At 36.8% G+C, this 21432-nt stretch overlaps 2 protein-coding genes and 1 long non-coding RNA gene across 3 annotated transcripts; all 3 read left to right on the top strand.

The window, feature by feature from the left end:
• Nucleotides 1-4562: 4562 nt before the first annotated feature.
• Nucleotides 4563-5273, top strand: LOC139132127 (1-phosphatidylinositol phosphodiesterase-like). The gene has a single exon (XM_070698519.1). It carries the CDS (start codon nucleotides 4563-4565, stop codon nucleotides 5271-5273), a length of 711 nt encoding a protein of 236 aa, XP_070554620.1.
• A 2672-nt stretch (nucleotides 5274-7945) lies between these two features.
• LOC139131062 (uncharacterized) lies at nucleotides 7946-9543 on the top strand. The gene is made up of 3 exons (XR_011552039.1): nucleotides 7946-8195; nucleotides 9045-9202; nucleotides 9397-9543. It is a non-coding gene; the product is annotated as an uncharacterized lncRNA (long non-coding RNA).
• Nucleotides 9544-10460: 917 nt separating this feature from the next.
• LOC139131061 (sulfotransferase 1C2A-like) lies at nucleotides 10461-13951 on the top strand. Its single transcript, XM_070696999.1, has 4 exons — nucleotides 10461-10582; nucleotides 10875-10969; nucleotides 11867-12041; nucleotides 12885-13951. Exons 2-4 carry the CDS (start codon nucleotides 10961-10963, stop codon nucleotides 12995-12997), a joined length of 297 nt encoding a protein of 98 aa, XP_070553100.1. The 5' UTR covers nucleotides 10461-10582; nucleotides 10875-10960; the 3' UTR covers nucleotides 12998-13951.
• The last annotated feature ends 7481 nt before the right edge of the window (nucleotides 13952-21432 follow it).

Here is a 21432-nt window from a genome sequence, read left to right as displayed (position 1 = left end):
CTTTGGCATGGACAAACAATTTTCGAGATGCAATGATTTGCATACTTAGGTATTTCGTTAATTTGCATAAATCCAATAGGGTTGCCAATACATACAAAAGACATTTTCTGTCATATACCACGTATTAACCCTTTGGGCGCCAAAGTCTATTATTGTCAACTATATAAAATGTATCACAGTCAATTTTTCTGCTTTTTGCCAAAATTTTGATAACAAAATGTAGCTGCTGGAAAATGATATCCATTCGGTCAAAAATTATGAAGAAAGTACAGAAAAGTTCACAGAAATTGGTAAAATATTGCATTAATTTTTTTTGTGTAAATAATTACAGCAGTCCAAGGGTTAAACAAGCTATTTCTGTGATTTCAAAGTTAAAAGTATATTTCTTTGGCATGGACAAATGATTTTTGAGGTGCAATGATTTGCCTTGGCTCTTCGTTAATTTGCATAAATCCAATAGGGCGGCCAATATACCTACAAAAGACATTTTCTGTCATATATCATGTATTGAACAATCTATTTCAGCCATCTTGAAATTTAAATATATTTCTTGAGCATGAATAAACACCTTTTGCGGTTCAATGTTTTAAAAGACACTTTGATAAGTTTCAGAAATTAAATATGGCTGCCAAATTAATGACCAAATAGCTTCTTATATAAATAAGGTTCTGTAGAGATTTTAGCAACCGGAATATCAAAAAAAAAAAAAACTGTTAAGAGGGCACTGCACCCAATGCAGCGTATTTTGCTCAAAATAATTTTTTGCAAATATTCATCCAATTTGATTAATTTGTTAACCCAAGATTAAAAATTGGTTAGGCTCACCTTTTAGCTTGGCAAGCAGTCGTAAGTTGCATAATATAGAAGGGGTAATTTATGCAAATTTATGCAAATCGACCGATTTTCTGCTTCTCTTCTATCTGAATTTCGAGAATTGCAAAGAATATAACTCTAGTCTGGCTGGGTCAAATTTTCTGAAATTTTCACATTGTTTTTTAAACGCTATATAACAGAACAACTATTTTGTTTTGCAATAAAATTCTGATGCAAAAAATGTCAGACTCTTAAAAACTTGATCAACACATAAACTCACAAAAAATTGAAAATTGCATGCTTAGGAAAGGCTTAAAATTAATTCAAACAACTCATCAGCCCAACAGAATCCAACTGTTACACGATACAAGCATGTACATCTGGAAAATGACACTTGGAAAAATGACTCAAGATGTACTTGTTTGTATTGTGTAATAGTTGGATTCTGTTTTTGGATTAATTATAAGCCTTTGCTAAAGCATGCATTTTTCAGATTTTTTGAGTCTATGTGTCATAAATTTTTTATGAATCTGACATTGTTTGCAATAGTGCTAAGTTTCAATTTGTGTGTATTATGGCATTTTTTATTTTTGTCAAATCATTTTTTTCTGTTTTTTAGCTTTGTTGTGTTTATTGTATTTTTGCTGTTATGTGTGATGACTTCTTACCTGTCATCTAGGGGATCTTATAAAGATGCACCCATCCATAAGAAGGGGGTTCAGTCTCAATTAAAAACTAAAGATTTTGAACACGTCGTTTTTTAACAGTAAACTTTACAGACTACATGTTTTGACACTGTACAGTGTTAAACACCCATACAAATTACGAAAATGCCGTACACAGATGAATCCAATGTTATTAATGTTATCCAATTATACGGTGTCGCTCAAATTTGATCTGAATTTGTACATACCAAAGATCAACAATAAGTGTTGTTTCTATCTGTTCAGTGCAGGAAAATTCTACGTTGATGTTATGACAATGATTTCTGCACAACCAGAAAAACAACAAGAAATATTTAAACCAAAAAAACAAGAATGACAAAAGTAAATAACGTCTGAAACTTTAGGTACTGGAGGTCAACTTTAGCAACATGCATAGCAGAGAATGTTTCAACCATGGATGTACAAAAATAGACATCCATGGTTTGAGCAGGTCTGTTAATATGTCACAGTTCATGAAACAATCACAGGAAATGAATAATAAGCTGTTTCAGTTACTGCCACCACTCCCGCACATAATAGGTACCCTGCATACAAATAGGTTAAAGGTCAAAAACCTCTTACTCAGATGTGTGCGCTGTTTCAGTTATTGCCACCACTCCTGCACATTGCAGGATTTCCCCCTTTTCTGACCTCATTTGCATATTTTTGACACTGAAACAACGTCACATCTCAACCCCTGCATCTACCTGTACACCAAATACTGAGATATGGTAGCTTTGTTGGTATGAGAGCCTTTGCGTGTGACGGACATACATCCGCACATACATACCTACATACAGGCATACAGACATACAGACGCCATAGACTCACCATATAAGCTCTTTTTGGTATTTATATCAATACCAAATATGAGCTGAAAATGAATATCGAAGGACTTAACAGTTTCTTCTTTATAGTTTCCTAGTGCTAAACACTATACCGAACCCTTATTTATATTAGAAGCTATTAAGCCATGGGGCATTAATATGGCAGCCATATTTAATTTATGCAAATTATCAAAGGTTCTTTGTAAACATTGAACCACTTAAAGTGTTTCTTCATACCCAAGAAAAATATTAAAAGTTTAAAATCACTGAAATAGCTTGTTTAATGCGTGGTATATGACCGACAATGTCCTTTGTTGGAATGTTGGCCACCATATTGGATTTAGTCAAATTAAAAAATTACCTATTCAAATAATTGCATCTCGAAAATCATTTGTCCATGCCAAAGAAATATACTTCTAACTTTAAAATCACTGAAATAGCTTGTTTGATACGTGGTATATGACCGAAAATGTCTTTTGTAGGAATGTTGGCCGCCATATTGGAATTATGCAAATTAATGAAGTGCCTTTATGAAACATTATACCTCCAAAATGATTCCCTGAGCCTAATAAGTAGTCTCAGACTTTGAAATCACTGAAATAGCTTGTTTAACATGTGATATATGGCCAATTATGTTATTTTGTCGGATGGTTGGCCGCCATATTTGATTTATGCAAATTAGTCATATTTCCCCAAGGTAGATTCGAGTAAACTTTTAATATGTTGTTCTGGGTACCTCTCTGAAATGCATTCTGAAGAAAAAATTCTGTTGCAATTTGTGGTGGGTCTAACCCTATTTTGACTGGACTATTTTAGTACTACCTTTGTAATATATGACAAATATTGACTTAAACAATTAATGTGAGCTCTATCCGCATGAAAGTCGAGGATAAATTGACCTATTATCTATTTTGATCCCCATTAGTAACGCGAAAACATGACTTGAATTTCTGTTTCATTTCTCAATGTGCAAATAATCATGCATTTGACGTGACTGACGTCATGCCATCCGGTTACTTGTGGGTGGCAACTATCCTGCATATAAACGAGCCAAACTCGTGTGAATTTGTCAGACCAACCTTGACGTTATGCGATATATTGCCGTATAGTCATAACAGCCATGTGCACCACAAATACATTTGGAAACGTGATCGTCGAGTATATCGCATTGATACTCCTGGTGATAGGTTGCTACATTTGCAGGGCTGACGGTTAAAGAGGCACTCCCACTTGGTAACATTTTTAAAACACATTTTTTTAATGCCAACGGTCGATAATTGACGTGGCGACTCCGCGCGGTTCGCGAGATATCGATAAAAACATGTCATTTCCCGAGCGTATTTTTCACATCCCGAAGTTTTACGATCGTTTCTGGTTATGACCCGAAATCCCCAGAAAGTGTGTTGCTGTGCTGATTGACGATATTCTAAGGAGTCCAAAAACGTTCGAATGACGCAATCAATTTACCTCCTACTGCGATGACTTTATATACATCATTATCAATGCCTTTACCTCTGGTAATTCCTTTTTAAAACTTCTTCTTAGTGTTTGTCGTTTTCATTATTCTCAATCAGTTGTATTAAATTTTTAAACAATACCACATAGATATCAGTTTTTACGTGTAAAATATTAGTTGCCTCTGATGACTACATTTTGTCGTCTGCCACACAGTACGCCGCGCGCGTGGTATGCGTCTATGCATACCACGCGGCGGCCGCTATGTATCAACCACACATAACTGTGCTAGTCACGTACCTATGCGAATTCTGGTGGAATCAGCAAAAATTGTTTTTCTTTTATACGTCAAGTCAGCGAGTAAGACTCAGCTTTCTCCCACGGGACATGACCGATCACCGACGCATACTGTGGCGTACAGCAGCGTCAGTAGAGACTCGTACTCCATAGCTTAGTTGACAATGGCCCCAGTGCCGAACGTTTGATGTTCGGAAGTTGAATTTAGGTGGGCCACCGGAATTCAAACTTTTACTTTTTGAAGACATGTTTTTATCGATATCTTGCGATCCGCGCGCAGTCGCCACGTCAAATATCGACCGTTGGCATTAAAAAAATGTGCTTTAAAAATGTTACCAAGTGGGAGTGCCACTTTAAGACCCGACTACAATACTAGTCAGCTGAAGTCAGTTTTAAAGACTGGATGTCAAACTTCCCCGACAACACATCTCTTGCAAACCTTTCGATTCCAGGCACACGCAATACCATGACTTACAAAGGACATGGCGGACCTCCAGCTCAATGCCAATCATGGCCACTAAACATCCGATTAGAGGCCGGGATACGGTTCCTCGATATTCGCTGCAGACATTTTCATGACGTTCTGACAATTCACAAAGGCGTGTATTACCAACACGTTACTTTTGACGATGTTCTCTGTGAAGCGACAAAATTTCTTCTACATCATCCACGTGAGGCTGTGCTCATGCGTGTTACGAAGGAACACACAGAGTCTGGTAACGCAAGAAGTATGGAAGAAACATTTAGAGAAGAGATAGGTCGATTCAATTCCAAGTACATCTGGACAACCAATTCAATGCCGAATCTTGGAGAAGCACGCGGCAAGATCGTTATCCTCGACGATTTTGCCGACGGAGAGGTTGGGGCAAGGTACAGCGATGCTGAAATAGCAGACGACATGGAAGTTCACGCGCTTTTGCCGAGCGAAGTCAATGAAAGATGGGACGCGGTGAGGAATCATTTGAATAAGGCGAGTGAGGACCGGAGTAATCGAATGTTTCTGACGTATACTAGTGGTAGCAGCAATAGGGTCTTCGCATACGCAGTCGCCGATCAAATCAACGCAAAACTGTTTGAATTTATCAACAGCAGCCCTGGTAAGAAGAAGTTAGGGGCTGTAGTGATGGATTTTCAGGGAGGAACACTTGTAGAGAAGATAATTATGAGTAATAAGTAGTATAATCGCGACAGTTAAAATCCTGGCTCAAATTATGCAATCGATAGCAGAATGCTAAGTTTATACATGTACGTTTACACTATATGTGGATAGCCTATTGCGCCCAATTAACCTGTTATCACCAGTATACCCTTGGCACGAAAACCCAGAGCGATTGCCGGCACAAACACTTGTAATAAGTACTCGAATACGAACCCCCACCCCCCGGGGGTCGAGCCTACTGCACTCGGTACTCATTTTACGACCGATTGTGACGCCAGTTTAACAGACAAAATGCACCAAGGACTACAAACACTTATTTCACTAACCATACCAGCTAAAAATGTGAGTATGGATGATGTTTTGAATGTTTAGTGACGAGAAGAACTTCAGTAGAGGTACCGAAGAATTGATGAAGGGCAAGAACCCAAGTTTGTGGTTTTTCATTTCTATTTGCTGTTAAACAAAATTTTTATCAATAATTGCTTGATATAGATGCAATGTAAAAATGGAACTTTTGATGTTATTTACGTTGATTTTTTAGTTTAGTCGGTTGATTTATTTACGTTTTTAACCCACATGACGTTCACTGTTGTGACCTTTTTACAATGGCACAGTGTGAAGAACGCGATGCTTACCGCAAGTACAAGTCCAACGCCATCTCGAGATTCATGTTACCGTTATGAAATGTTACATTTCTTTGTCACATGTACCAGTGTGAGAGTAGTTACGTCAATAAGTCAATAGAGACGACTTTGTAGAGCCTTTGAGCATTGGAAGCATGGGTAACATAAATGATCACATGTGTGTACTGACGGATATGACTCCATATAAAACTAGAAAGCTGTGATAACATGGTAATATAAGTTTGAAAGAGATTTAATTTCTTCTAAACATTAAAGAAATGAAAGGAAAACAACTGACTAAAAATCTTCATATCGCAACCTGCTGCATTATTTCGTAAGATAATTTTCTTCCGATTCAAACTTCTGTACAAAATCCGAAAGAATCCGAAGATCCTTTTTAAGTTACACGCAAATATATGTTTAAATTGACAGTTTTAAGGACAGTATATTGTCATATGTTACATACGAGGTTTATATTTTATATGAACCCTGGTGTAGTACAAGCTCAGGTCTCTTTGAATAAATCTAAATCAGTTTTGAACAGAACAAAGAATACGATGGTGTGTACATTTCTGATTACGATACCTTGTATAGGTTAAGCAGTCGAATCTAGCGAGTCACTTTGAACTTCAAGTTCACTGATGTGTAAAAATCAAGTTCACTGATGTCAACTCCTGCATGGTGGCTGCACTTTCAAGGTCATCAAGTATTCATGCGTTTTCCGAAAATCAGCAAAAATTTGGGACTTTTTTGTTCATCATCGTAATGCGTGAAATTTGGGGCTCTTGAGTAAAAAACTGGTCCCTGAAAGGATTAAAATATCTATTGAATTCTTCAAACAAAACAATGAAGTTTCAGTCCTCTGTTTTCCATTCAAATTGAGGATTCGAAGCGCAGATCAGTAACTCACACTGGGGATAATACTCTTATCTAATCACACAAAAGCCATTTTGCAAGGTATTTCCTTGTCAGAAAAGTAGTAATTATTTGTCAAGTATATAATCATATTTAGATCTGGAAAATTACGATCTTAAATATACAGCCACACCAGTGCTATATCGAAAAATGATATCTGTTTTCACATTTTGTTTCAAAAGGTTATGAGTTTGCTTTAGAATATTATGCAGGTAAGTAGGCAAGACTGTGTCAAACAAATTGATATAAAAATCAGGCTACACCAATGTGTCAATATTGGAAAAAACCTCGTTGCTCCATTCAGCATTGACAAAACTGTTAAAGTTTTATGACATGATCTCTACCTCAGCTTTATTTAGAAATCATTTGGCGTTAATTTTCTCCAAGATTTCTCACAAAAGTGTCTCTATTTTGTCGAATGTCCTGCTAAAGGGGTATTTTGAAATTATTAAAACGAGCACAGATACCCTGACATCCTTGGAGGGCAACAACCAGGTATCAACTGTATATTTTATATTTTATACTGATTGATTAGGGCGCTCTTCAGTATTTTTTGAATGAATACTGGTACTGGTCCATATGCTTGGACACAGAGATAGATACACGTAATTACGGATAAATATCGAACACAGTTAGAACTGACATTAGCTGTAACATTAAAATCCAATTATTGTGGTGATTCCATTGCATTAGCAGCAGTAATTCTTTGGTATTAAAATTTTAAGAGATTAAAGTTGAGTTTGGCATGTAGCACATTTAGACACAGCACACTTGAATGATGAGAAGTGAAATGAACGCCGACTTTTCTTCCGAAATGCTGCTAATACGTTTATGTGCAGCTGGAAACATGCAAAATCCGACCAGTCTTGCTCTAAAAATTAAAATTTCAACCCTTATCTGGTCAACGTTTTGCCTCTTAGAGATGAAGGACGAGGCGATAGTATGCCGTCAGCCTCCGCCAATTTGATCTACACTGTAAATGGTCTACAGATAGTTCCGTTTTGATGTTTTATCACTTTTGTAAATGATCTACAGATAGTTCTGTTTTGATGTTTTATCACTTTAAGGGTCGTTTTGGTCCGTTTCGGTCGTTCTAAAAGGTAAACGTTTTAATCAGAATCGAGTATCAGACACATTTCACCCCTTGACAAAATCATTCCACGGGGTACAAAGAGCAAAACAAAAATCTTTTGTTCCGCTCATTCAAATTATGCAGAGTAATTTTGCATGTCTGGTTTAAGCGAACTATGTACCCTGATTAGTGATAATAAGTGAGTGAGTGTTCAATCAGGACTATATGTAATACAATACTGCCTATATCTCACCTAGCGTTAAACGGTTACGACTGGAAGAAAACTTTTGCTGGAGGCGATTGATGCCCTCAAACGTCCACACAGGAAAGGTAAGTCGAAGGCATAACTGTACACGATCATATATAACGTCATTTTTCTATCCTTTGGCACTCGAGCAAATCATATGTTACTATTATGGTCAGTAGCATGAATAACAATAATGTCCCTTCCACGCAAAATCCCCAGAGTGCATAATTCACGGGAATGTTTTGTCCTTGAAATGTTCTCGTATCAATGCTCGGCCTGTTACCTATAGAACTCGTTTTCGAAACGTTTGTTATGAATTATAAGACAACCGGAACTTCACCAGACATATGAATATTCGGGTGCTATGCTGTATTTAGGTGTGTTCAAATTTACATTATTTTACTTGACACCTCGATCATAAAATTAGGATTAATAAGATATATTTAAAAAATCGTAAAATTTCCTCCTGAGGCCCCTTAATGATAACATTTACCTACCTGTCCGGTTCTCGCCTGCAGACAAGATGGCGAAAATGCTAATCTTTCCGCAAAAAAACCCACCTGTTTTCGCAAATAACATTGCTTGCTGTCTCTGATCTTTTTAGATCATCTGATAACCTTAATGACCACGCTATTAGTTGTGAGTAGCCTGCTGTAACCCCGGCCGGCAATGCGCAAGTATGCAAACAAAATGACACCGTGCAAGGATAAGAAACATGAACCTAAAACGAAAGTTGTATGTTTAGTTGTCAGCATTTGACTACGATAGACTCAGCGAAAACTGATATAGACTAAATGTAGTAAGGGATAGTTCATATTATTCTTTTGGGAGAAAACAATACTATGGTTAGTTTACGCGCACACTTCGGGAACGTATGCTGTCGATGGATAGCCATATGCATATTTGTATGATTATTTCTTTATTTTTTGCAGGTATTGATAACGTTCGAAAGTTGACATAGAACACAGCCCTATATTGCTCAACATGGATGTCAGCCTGCACAAGCATATGAAGTCTGAGACACTGGAAGCTATGAAGATATTTGACGTCAGAGATGACGATATTTGGTTGATAACGTATCCTAAATCAGGTAGGAGTAGTTGTCAATACCTTTTGACAAATGCAGCAATGTTGTTGTTGTTGTTGTTGTTGTTGTTGTTGTTGTTGTTGTTGTTGTTGTCAGCTTTATATCTGCAAGCATTCAAAAACATTACGACGTGTTTCATACTGTAATTAGTAAAACATCATACAAATATGTTGCCTGACTAAAACATTTCTCCCTAGGAACAACATGGACAGCGGAAATAATTAATCGTATTCACCAGGTCGGCAATACGGAGTATGTGGCGGCTGACAAAAATCTCCTCTTCTGTCCAGAATTTTTGACTCCTGATCGCAAGACCCGTCACGAGGAGTTCGCAGACAAGCCTTCCCCACGTATACTCGTGACCCATTTACCTGGGGAGTGTCTGCCGTCCCAGCTGTTGCAGAAAAATGTCAAAGTAAGATAATACGTGGCGGGAGCTAGTCGACGCTTGTTGGCGCTAGTCGGCATGAACCCTGTTACTTGAAACCTATAGTATTAAATAAATACAGTAATGATACAATTACATCGTCATTCCTGAAAGATCAAAGACGTGTTTCATCAACAGCATATTGAATGATGATAAACATGGCATCATAAATTGGTATATATCCTACATAAACGACAATAATACAACACGTTACATGTGTTTAGTTTTGACATGTACAGTGTTGTTACTTTAAGCGGTATTTAAGGGAATAACACAAACAGTAAACAAAAGGAAGCCCCCGAAGACAATGCACAGTGAACTAGGTAATGAAAAGAGGAACATGTTTCGCAGTATGTCTAAGATGACTGATTGTGAGCTTATCCGTCGATATCTGACAGTTGACCAATATTTCTGTTCTGTTTCTGCGCTTGCTTCACATTCTGTTATTAAAGCGTTCACGTTTGCCTTCTGACGAAGGGAAGGGAGACTGTCATCTAACATGGTCAACCCTTGCTTGGGAGAGTCAGTTTCTTATCCCCTTGCCAATACTCTTTAATTTCCCTTAATGACCCCTGCACTATTTACAGCAACAATCACATGTTGCATGTCGAAATACGTGTTATAACATCATCATGCTGTGATGATCTTCCGCCCTGGAAGATCTGTGACAAGTGTTCTCATCAAGTTAGCAAGACGAAAAGATTAATTTGGAATAGCCAACAATATTCTCCTTTCCATGCCATTTCTTTTATGTGTTTCTGTGCTTTTAAGGATTTCACATTATCCGATGACTTACTGTGTTTTCAAAAATCTCTCCGTTTACTCTCAGATTATTTATGTGTGTCGAAACCCAAAGGACGTTGCTGTTTCATATTATTATCATCATAAAGCTGATCCTTATGTAAAAGACTATTCAGAATGGTCGCAATTTTATGAAGACTTCATAAATGGGGCAGGTATGTTTGACGTTCTTCAACATGTCTGCCTTCGATTGAGGACCAATGCAGGTTCTCGCCGCGTCGTCTTCTACATACAAGAACAAACTTTAAGTTATGCAAAATTTGACTCCCAGTTACCGGGGTATCTTAGTTCAAGTATATTAAAAGTGTACAAAGCGAAAGGTGACATGCACAATCTGTAACTACTCGCCTTAACTCACTCATAGAAAGATTACAGGCAAGTACACATAATGATGTAATAAAATGAAATTATACACTTCTCACTTTGTTTGCACTTTTTACCTTCTAGTTGCCTTTGGAAGTTGGGGAAATCACGTGACCTACTGGTGGAAAAAGCGAGAGCAGAAAAACGTACTGTTTCTCACTTACGAGGACATGAAGAAGGTAAGTAGGATATGCTAGCTCGGCTGTAATTCGTGAAACCATCTTACCTTCTTGGAGCATTTTTGAAAATTGAATAGGAACTTTTCTGAGTGGAGGAGTTTGTTGAATATAATGACGAAACGTTCTCAAAAATAAGCATATTCACCGATGTTGAAATATCAATATATTGGTTTTCTTGTTATAATAATACTACATAATTTAGACAATATGGCTCTAGTTTACCGATCAACAAGCCAAGGACAATTTCTATCAATGCAAAGGGTGACACATTAGGTTTCTGGTATATTGTGGAAAGTACCGGGAGAGAATTGTATCAAATATTGATTGATATTTCTTCCAATAATATGAAGGTTGAACGATCAAGGTCACACTCATAGGTGTTGAATTGGCTGTGAATCAAGAGATGCAATCGGCGCCTATAGGTAACGAAATTATCATAGCGACGAATAACACGACATGTGACAAGTGATGATGACCAAATATATTGCAGCCTAACACAAAATATATTCACTGATTAAATATTTTCAAAGATGCTGAAATTAATGTAAGCTTTGAAAAACATAGCTCCAGGGTTCTGTATGTCAATGAAAGAATTGTGTTGGTGCAATTTGTCTTTGCTAAACACGTCTATGTGAATCACTATGGATTTTCATTTGAGTTGGAAGGGGAATCCTGCTAAAGTATTACAATAAATCAAAGATACAGCATTTTCATAAATCTTCCTCTCATTTCGCAAGACGTCTGAGGCGCGATACCAAAGGATACACTTCAAAATGCGTTTTATGCATGGCAGCATTGAATCCATTGCGTGTTTTAAAAAGGGAAAATTAATCATCATCAACAGTCGGTGTTACTCACGAAACATTGATTCATATTATCTTCTTCGCTCGTCTTCAGGACCTCAAAGGAAAAGTAAGAATGATTGCTGATTTTCTTGGCAAGAAACTCAGTGACGAAAGCACCAGCGAAATTGCAGAAGAATGCACTTTTCAGAGTATGAAGAAAAGCATTCAAAAAGCGATACTGACTGTTTTCAAAACAGATTCTGTGCAGAATCCATTTGTCAGACAAGGTAAGCGAAGTTTGATGACTAAGGAAACAATAAAATATTCTCATTTTCTCTAATTTACATGTTGTAGGTAACAGTGTATAGGCAAGATATGATGAGAAAAATAGTCCGTGTTTTTGAGAAATTTCGTGTAGAAATACGTACTCCTTGCCCTTTGATTCTGTGCTGTTGATGTCTCTTTATGACAAGAGTTAGCTCTCAACCATGTGAAGAGCTGATCAAGACCGATTAAGACTGACGTGTTGCTATTTCCTGAAACGCAGAGTTCTTAATGAATATTGGATTGAATAAAGGAAAACGTGTGTCGCTTACTATGCATACACAGAAGGTGCATAATTATCAAAAATCACTCAGAAAAACTGCTTAGTCAGCATTTTTTCACGGATATGATAATAATAACAATTATAATAAGTAGTAGTTGTACTAATAGTAGTAGTAGTAGTAATATATCTTTATTTATGTTTTGAATGTGTCCATAGAAAAGAAAATAAGTACAACAGCTCTAAAATTTAAAAGTACAACAGTGTACTGAATGGAAATATTTTGCCATTAAATATCAATATATAGTACAGTGCCAATGACTTTTGAATATATTTTACATAAAGACTTCACGTTCTAAGCCTTTTGTGACAATAACCTAGAAAGTGACGATATGACAACGATTCCCCCCCCCCCGCATTTTACATGTAAACTCATGGACTTGGGTGATGCTGGACTACCCGTTGGGTAGTGCACCATCACCAAATCGTAAAATATTCTTACTTCTCAGATGTAACATGCATGCTGAAACGAAGATATCATTTTGATTTCATTCCTTTTTTATAATCTGTACATTTAACTTTCAAGGGAAAACCTCTGGCTGGAAAGAATACTTCACTGTTGCGCAGAACGAAAACTTTGACCAGACAGTGTACCCTGGGTGGATCAGGGACAGTGGACTCAAGGTTGAATTCAAGTAAATTGTCTCAAATTCGAAGAGCAGTAATCATGGATTTGAATGATTGATAGTTTCTGTTAGGAGGGACTCATTTGCATTTCAAAGTGCCCTCCCCCACACCAATTATAAATGTTCAACCTGACTATTCACATAGATACATTGCAATAACGGTGACCTTTTGTTCAAAGATGAAATCTTATGTTCGTAGAAATGAATAGATTAGTTTTACCTTCAGTTTACTCTTACATTAGTTGATAATTGGTCTGGTGTGATCATTTGCATGCTTTTGTTAGAACTAAACATTATTATAATGCCTCGGCATCCAACATGACCTGACTTAACAGATATGAGCATCAGGGATTATAATATATCGTTACATGGCCTGGGCTTGCGAGTGGAGCATCTGCCATCGTTGAATTTTAATGTCACGTTCAGCCTTTATCTAGATATCTGGGTAGTGACCTGATAAACAACATACAATAATGATTGCTTTTCAACTTTCTGCCTAACCTCCTCCCGCTAGGCAATGCAGGCAGGCCACAGCCCTGTATTGTCAAGTTCTCTGGACTTTATATCCGTTATTTTGACAGAGGAATAAAATCGATGCCAGATGTATTCATCAGCATACCATAATCATTGCTGTAAGATTATAATGACCATTGGCAAATGTAAAGATTGCTTGATATTCTACATCATAAAAATAACATATCACAAAATATTCCACGAAATGATTTGAGAACATTGTATATTACCTAAATATAGGCCAGTGAAGCTTTGCTACGCTAAGCTTAAAGACGTGCACGTGTATCGAAAGAGCCAATAGTGCTGTACCTCATTGTATTTCAGAATTAGAATAACCGTATTCAGAAATAGAGTTTAGGTAAACTTTGTTTTTCAATGTTTTGACGCAATACATATTAAATATTACAATAATTCTTCCTATGCCATTACGAATACACCTTTGATATTTCACACATTTGGAATGTAATGTAATGTAATGTAATTCACGAGACTTGTAAGTCCTGTAAAAAAAAAAAAAAAAAAAAAAAAAAAATATATATATATATATATATATATATATATATATATATATATATATATATATATATATATATATATGAAGTTCTGCGAATTTAGTCGTGCCTCCCATTTCACAGTGCGACTTTATTGTTAATTCTGTAGACTTTATCAACACAATGCTGGCAAGAAGAAGTGGGGGACCATGGCGATCGATTTTCCGGGAGGAACAATGTCGAGACGATCATTATTAGTAATGTAAGCTTATGATTCCGAAAATGAAACCGCATCCGAGAATAACGTAAGCCGTCGCATTTTTACCTTTGTCGGTAAATAAATACATGCAAAATAAGAGAAAAAATATATTATATGAAAGTGAAACAAAACAAAGAAGATAATCAAACAAAATACATAGATTGACTGAAGATTGGAGATATGAGACACCTTGAAGCATTTTGGATAAGAGGACCATACGCTTTACCTTTAAAGTATGCTGAATTCAAATCTATGCGAAACTTAATTTTGACCTTTTGGCCTTTTCAATCCCAAAACGAAGCGGCTGTTGCTTTGTACGCAATAAAGAAGCCTCAATAATTGGACTTGTATGTAAGAGCGCATGATTCACCAAAACATTCCACCATGGAATGCACCGTGACCATGACCTTGGACGTTGAACGATAGACCCTCGAGAAAAACTCGAGGGTCTATGATTGAACCGATGACCTTGACCAAAATCATAAGTTTGACCTTGCTTCATGTTGCTCCATCTTGTCTCTACATCCAAACGCTTTTTTGGCAGGTATCGCAAGCTGGTAGATAAATACAATATCTCTCTTCGACAAATGATCACTGATGGCATCGGTGACATGGGGCCTTAGTTAGTGACCACTACCTATCTGACTTACAGATTGATATATGGCGGGTGCCACATGTGGGGCAGGATGCGCTTACTATTTTCGAAACACCTGACATCACTTCTTGGTCTTTTGGCCAGAGGTCCATATATCTTTCTTTCATGAATTTGACTTTGTTTGTGTACCGTCTATTTACTGTCTGTTCTGTGCTGTTTTGTGTCTATGTTTACAACTATTGTCTTACAAAATTTTGACCTAGTGTTATTGGATTATGGATTGGTATGATTGCGATTATTTTGAATGTTGATGTCAGTATTCCTAAATGTGCAAGGAATACTGGAGACATAAGGTTTAATTATTGAGCGCATATCAGGAATTGAAGTCGTCGACATCAATAGCATGGAATGAGCTTAGGAACATTAGAAATAGAAAGTAGTAAGGAGGCTTCATTGTCTATCAGGGGTTGGCTGATTTAATTTAAGCTACATATGAAATGTAAAAATTGACCGTCCTAAATTCGGTAACTGTAAAATGTGACCCATTCATAGATACTTCTTTACAGCAGAATTGGGCTTTTTCCAATCGACGTCATTGTTCTATCATTGATATGCGAAAATAGAGATTTGTCTAAACATTTTGATCACATTTTTGGAAATTATGCATGCAAGAACAATGAAAAGACAATTAATTTGCGACTGCCAATGTAATGATGAATACTAAAAAAGAATTTGATGACTAAGGCGATAGCTGATACAATGTCATGTTTACAGCTGTTACAAAGTTTTTCTGAATTCAAGCACAGCAGTGTCCAAATCACACACGTGCAGCCATATTGTGAATAAAACTAAAACCATGAACAGGCCTATAGTGGAATCCCATCCTAAATGCAGTGGTATTAAAGCAACACTGTTGTGTATGATGGGAATATAAATATTTAACTCTCTCTGAAATCGATTCTATAACTTTGGGGTATGGGGTAAGTTTTGGTTATATATCATAAAAACTATAGAAGACATTGCATGATACAATATGACATTCTAAAGAGTAGTTAATTATCTTTCTAATGATACCTAACAAGCAAGGTTACATTCAAAAACAAGCTCAGCAGATAACGTATAATAAGACAAATTGAACAAAAATGCATGCAAATCTGCAACACAGTTATTTTGCGGTACACTTCAAAATATGACTGTTACAGCTGTAGATTCCCAATATTGCCATGTCCCTGTATCAAATAAAACAGATTTCAGACAAAGAGTTGCATTTTTTTATTATGCCTAGCTAAAAAATTTGTAGCATTTGAGTTTTACTGTAATTTGCAATGTTAAATTTGGGGTAAGGGGTAAGTTTTGGTCATATTTGACAAAAACTGTAGAAGATATTGCATAGTGCAGTATGTCATCTTAAAGATTAGTAAATTCCCTTTATAATGATACCAAACAAGTGAGGTTATGTTACAAAATGAGCTCAGCACATGACTTACTAGAAGACAAATTTGACGAAAATGCATTTGGCTTGGAAAATCGTGATTTTACGGTACCCTTCAAAACATGACCATAACAGCTATTGTGTCCCTATATTTTTTCTGTTAAAATTCCATTTCGTATTCTAGGGATCCCAAGGGTTCTGAAAAATACAGATTTGTTATCCTGTGGGGGGGGTGCACGTAGACCCCCTCTAGCCCACTGACTAAAGGTGAAGTGAATGATCTGAAAGAAAATCGACATGTTACAGATCTCGACTTTTCTGATATTTCTGAGAGACTTGATGTGATTGTCGATCGCATTGACCAGCTTGATGATGATTCGGATAGGTTGGAATCGTTTTCCAGAAGAGACAGCGTCAGGTTATATGGCGTCAGTGAAGTTTCCGGCGAATCTTTCGACCAATGTAAGGAGAAAGTTGTTGAGCTCTTGAACCAACATGTTGATAAAAAGACATGGAACAACAGGGACGTTGTAAGAGCCCACCGAGTACCAGTCAATTGGAAAGACAAACCACGTCCAATTGTTGTGAAATTTCATCACTTGGATGACAAAATTCTGGCTCTGACCTCAAGACAAAAGCTGAAAGAAGCTGACATTGGTATCGGAAACGATCTAACCAGACGGCAGAGGAAAATTTTGGCAGATTTGAGACGGCAGGGGAAAACGGCATATTATAAAAATGGAAAACTAGTTGTTACAGAGAGCCACACAAATGGAGACGAAAGTCGAGCTTCGAACACTGCCAGTGCCAGCTCAACTTACAAACAAGATCGCCCGCGTACTCGACTTCAACATCGGCTAGAACGAGACGGGTATACAGACTGAGGAACAGGCCGCGGCCCAAAGCAAGTTAAATTTATTACATGGAATGTCCAAGGACTGAAAAACAAGCTGCAATCTTTTGACTTTGCAAACTATGTTCTGGGATTCGATATAGTGTCTTTCATAGAAACATGGTCTGACAGTGAAGATCAATTCCAAAATAAATTTCCAGGCTTTCAGATTTTTAATAGTAGTCGTGAACAAAATTCAAGATTTGGTAGGTATCCTGGAGGTGTTTGTACTCTAGTTAGAAAACATCTCACTAAATATGTTAAGCTCGTTAAATCCAAACTTCATGATTGTGTTTTTCTTTTATTTAAGGGTTTGTTTTGGTTTAGATAAAGATGTCCTTTTCTGTAGTGTATATATCTCTCCACGTTACTCTTCGATTTATGAAAGTCTTTCATCTGGAAACGGTGTAGAACTATTTGAAAATGAATTGAATGTCATTCTTGCAAATTTACAAGAAGTGTATGTAATCATTGCTGGTGATTTGTATACCCGCACAGGTGAAGAGTTAGATTACATAATAGATGACTACACAGATTTCATTTTGGATCCTTCACATTTGTACAACACTGACTGTTTCAACATGCCACGGGTGTCCAAAGACAAAGAGGTAAATGTTTGCGGCGTTTTTCTTCTTTCATTATGTTGTTCATTTAACGTACATATTGTCGATGGCAGAGTTGGTGCAGATGCCAATCATGGCGAATTTACATGTATTGCTAACGCCGGTACCAGCGTAGTTGATTGCGCAATTGTTTCATCTCATCTTTTCAAATTGTTTTCTTCATTTGCAGTAGAGATTCGTTCAGAATCTGATCACTTTCCTACAACTTTCTGCCTAAATTTTTTGTACAGTTTTTGCAAGTGTAACTTTAAAAAAGTGTTTCTGGCTTCCAGAAAAAGCAGTCCTTTTAACAGTATTTTGCCATCAAATAATGTAAAGTCGAGTTTCGATGAACTTGTTGCAGACTGTAACTCAAATGTATGTACTTTTGTTAGGAAGATAACTGATTCATTTATGTTTGCTGCTGAGAAATGTGACATGGTGAAAACGATTTCAAATACAGCAAACTATAGAAAGCTGCCTGTTTGGTTTGACAAACAATGTAATGAGTTAAAAAACAAAACGTATCGTCTGTTAAGAAAATTTAGGAAAACAAATAGTACAAATGATCTTCAAGTATATAAAGAAGTTCGTAAAGAATTTAAAACTGTTTTTAGAGAAAAAAAAACGGGTTAACAATGATAATGTGAAAAGGAAATTGACCATTTTCTCTCTTTCTGATCAAAATTGTTTTAGGCGTCACTGAGAAGGTTGACATCTATGAATTGTGTGCGAATTAAAGTCATGCTAAATGAATTTTATGATTACTTTAGTAAACTTTTGGTACCCAATGAATCTGCTGAAGATTATTTTTCCATGTCTGATGAGTTGGAAAATCGTTTAAGCTCTGTAGATGTTTTTGACAATGAAATACAAATCTTACTATAACCCAAACGGGATTCGAACCCCCACACACACACGGCAACATCGCCTAGCTGCTAGGCCTCACACAAAACCAGTCGGCCACTGCTTCCAACTCAAAAGAGTTGGTCACAGTAACCGACTTAGATGTTTCAATTCTGTGCACGACCGAGCAACACGGTATGTGTGGAGCAGACGACACACAGACACAGTACATACACAAAGTACACACATATATAGTAATCGGAAAAGCACGAAGCTTTTTACTGAGCTATCAGACAGACTCGGGGACAAGTAAATATCCACCAGCAGAACTGTCCACTCAGGTTAAAGAAATATAAATCTTACTATAACCCAAACGGGATTCGAACCCCCACACACTCACGGCAACATCGCCTAGCTGCTAGGCCTCACACAAAACCAGTCGCCCACTGCTTCCAACCCAAAAGAGTTGGTCACAGTAACCGACTTAGATGTTTCAATTCTGTGCACGACCGAGCAACACGGTATGTGTGGAGCAGACGACACACAGACACAGTACACACACAAAGTACACACATATATAGTAATCGGAAAAGCACGAAGCTTTTTACTGAGCTATCAGACAGACTCGGGGACAAGTAAATATCCACCAGCAGAACTGTCCACTCAGGTTAAAGAAATATAAATCTTACTATAACCCAAACGGTTGGCCATGATATTTTAAATTCTCCTATCACAAATGATGAGATTGACAGAGCAATATGTAAGATAAACAAATATGTAAGATAAACAAAACACCTTCCCGATGATGCAAAATTCAATATACCATTGCTAAAAGACTCAGACATTTTGAAATATCTTATGAATTTAAATTGTAACAAATCCACTGGTTTAGACGGCATCAGTTCAAAATTTTTGAAAATTGGCGCAGGTCAAATCACACCGAGTCTCACAGCTCTTTTTAATTATGTAATCACAACAAGTACTTTTCCAAGTCAATGGAAGTCAGCTAAAGTAACTCCTCTGTTCAAAAAGGGTATCAAAGATAACATCTCAAACTACAGACCTATTTCAGTCCTTCCTGTTCTGTCAAAATTGTTAGAAAGACATGTACATAGTCATTTTTACAATTTTCTTTCATTGCACAATTTACTGTCAGATAAACAATCCGGTTTTCGTACGTTCCACTCTTGTCAAACAGCTTTGACTAACATTACCAACTCATGGTACCAGGCACTCGATAGTGGAAATCTAATAGGTGTTTTACTCGTTGATTTTAGAAAAGCCTTTGACCTAGTTCATCATGGTACTTTACTTAAGAAACTCAGACTTTATGGTTGTTCAGAGCAGACAATGGGCTTTTTCACTTCATACCTCGCAAACAGAAGTCAGTTGGTGTCCTTTAATGGAACCCTGAGTGATTCTCTTCCTGTCAGTACAGGTGTACCGCAGGGATCTATTTTAGGGCCCCTGTTGTTCCTACTTTTTATAAATGACCTCCCTCTGGCTTCTGAAAATTCTGATATGTACATGTATGCTGATGACACAGCAGCTCAGGTGATCAGTCCCAAAATTAACGAAATTGAAACCAAGCTGAGCAGAGATATGAATCTGATCACACGCTGGTGCGATCAAAATAGCATGTATGTTAATTCACAGAAAACTAAGGTTATTGTCATTGGTACAACGCAGAAAAAAGCCAGAACGAAAAATCACATCAATGTTATGTGTGGCAATGATCAGCTCGATTGTGTAACCATGAAAAATTGTTGGTGTAACCATTGACGACACCCTAAATTGGGAAAAGCAAGTAAATTCAGTTTGTAGTAAGGTAGCCTTTAAATTGCTGCATCTAAAACGTATTCGTCCCTTTTTAACTCAGAGAGCTAAGATGATATTTTACAATTGTTTTATATTACCCCATTTTGACTATTGTTCTAACATATGGGGTCATTGTTCCAACAAACTTTTACTTCGTGTTGAAAGACTACAGAAAGCTGTAGCCAGAGTACTTTTAGACTCAGATTTTAGCACTCCTAGTCGTAATTTATTCGACGTTTTAAACTGGTTACCATTTAGAGAAAGGATTGTTTTTAATGAATCAGTCTTGATGTACAAAGTCCAAAATAATTTGGCTCCTAATTATTTGAATGTTTTTAGAAGTGTCCAGAACGTCCACAGTCGTAGTACAAGATCTGTAGACAGAAATGAATTATATATTCCAAGACACAGAACTCAAATTTTTAAGAGGAGTTTTACGTATAGCGGTGTCAAAATATGGAATAGTTTACCAGCAGATGTCAAATTTTGCTCTACTCTTCACTCTTTTAAAACGAAATGTAAGTCTCATCTTTTGGGCAAAATGTAATTTTTGAGCCATTTTTGGCGTTTTTTATATTTTGTCGTCTGTTTCTTGATGTCTTAATGTTTTGCTTTTCTCTGTTCTGTTTTATATATTTTTTTTTTAATGTACATATTGTATATTTCTTGCATCTCGACACTGTGTGAGAAGAGCCTTCGGCTCAACAGTCTATCGAGTTTAAATAAAGTCTAATAATAATAATAATAATAATAATAATAATAATAATAATAATAAAAAGTGGGAAGTCAGCTGGACCGGACGGTATCCTAGGGGAGTTTTCCAATCCACGAGTCATTTTTTGATTCCATGTTTAAATGTCCTTTTCAATAGACTTTTTGAGTCCGGAACCTTCCCAAGTTATTGGGCTAGAGCCATTATTATTCCACTTTACAAGAGTGGTTCTGTTGAGTGTCCTGAAAATTAAAGGGGCATATCTTTACTCAGTATTTTCAGTAAAAT

The sequence above is a fragment of the Ptychodera flava genome, chromosome 4, assembly GCF_041260155.1.
Source record: "Ptychodera flava strain L36383 chromosome 4, AS_Pfla_20210202, whole genome shotgun sequence".
In the NCBI taxonomy this organism is placed as follows: Eukaryota; Metazoa; Hemichordata; class Enteropneusta; family Ptychoderidae; genus Ptychodera; species Ptychodera flava.
This window is presented reverse-complemented; position numbering and strand designations above follow the sequence as displayed.

What these genes read in the sequence shown, in the direction of transcription:
- LOC139131061 (XM_070696999.1), top strand. An exon ending in GAATCCATTTGTCAGACAAG is followed by an intron (nt 12,042 to 12,884) that starts GTAAGCGAAGTT and finishes TTAACTTTCAAG; the next exon opens with GGAAAACCTCTGGCTGGAAA.
- LOC139132127 (XM_070698519.1), top strand. Translation starts at nt 4,563, where the DNA reads ATGACTTACAAAGGACATGGCGGACCTCCAGCTCAATGCCAATCATGG.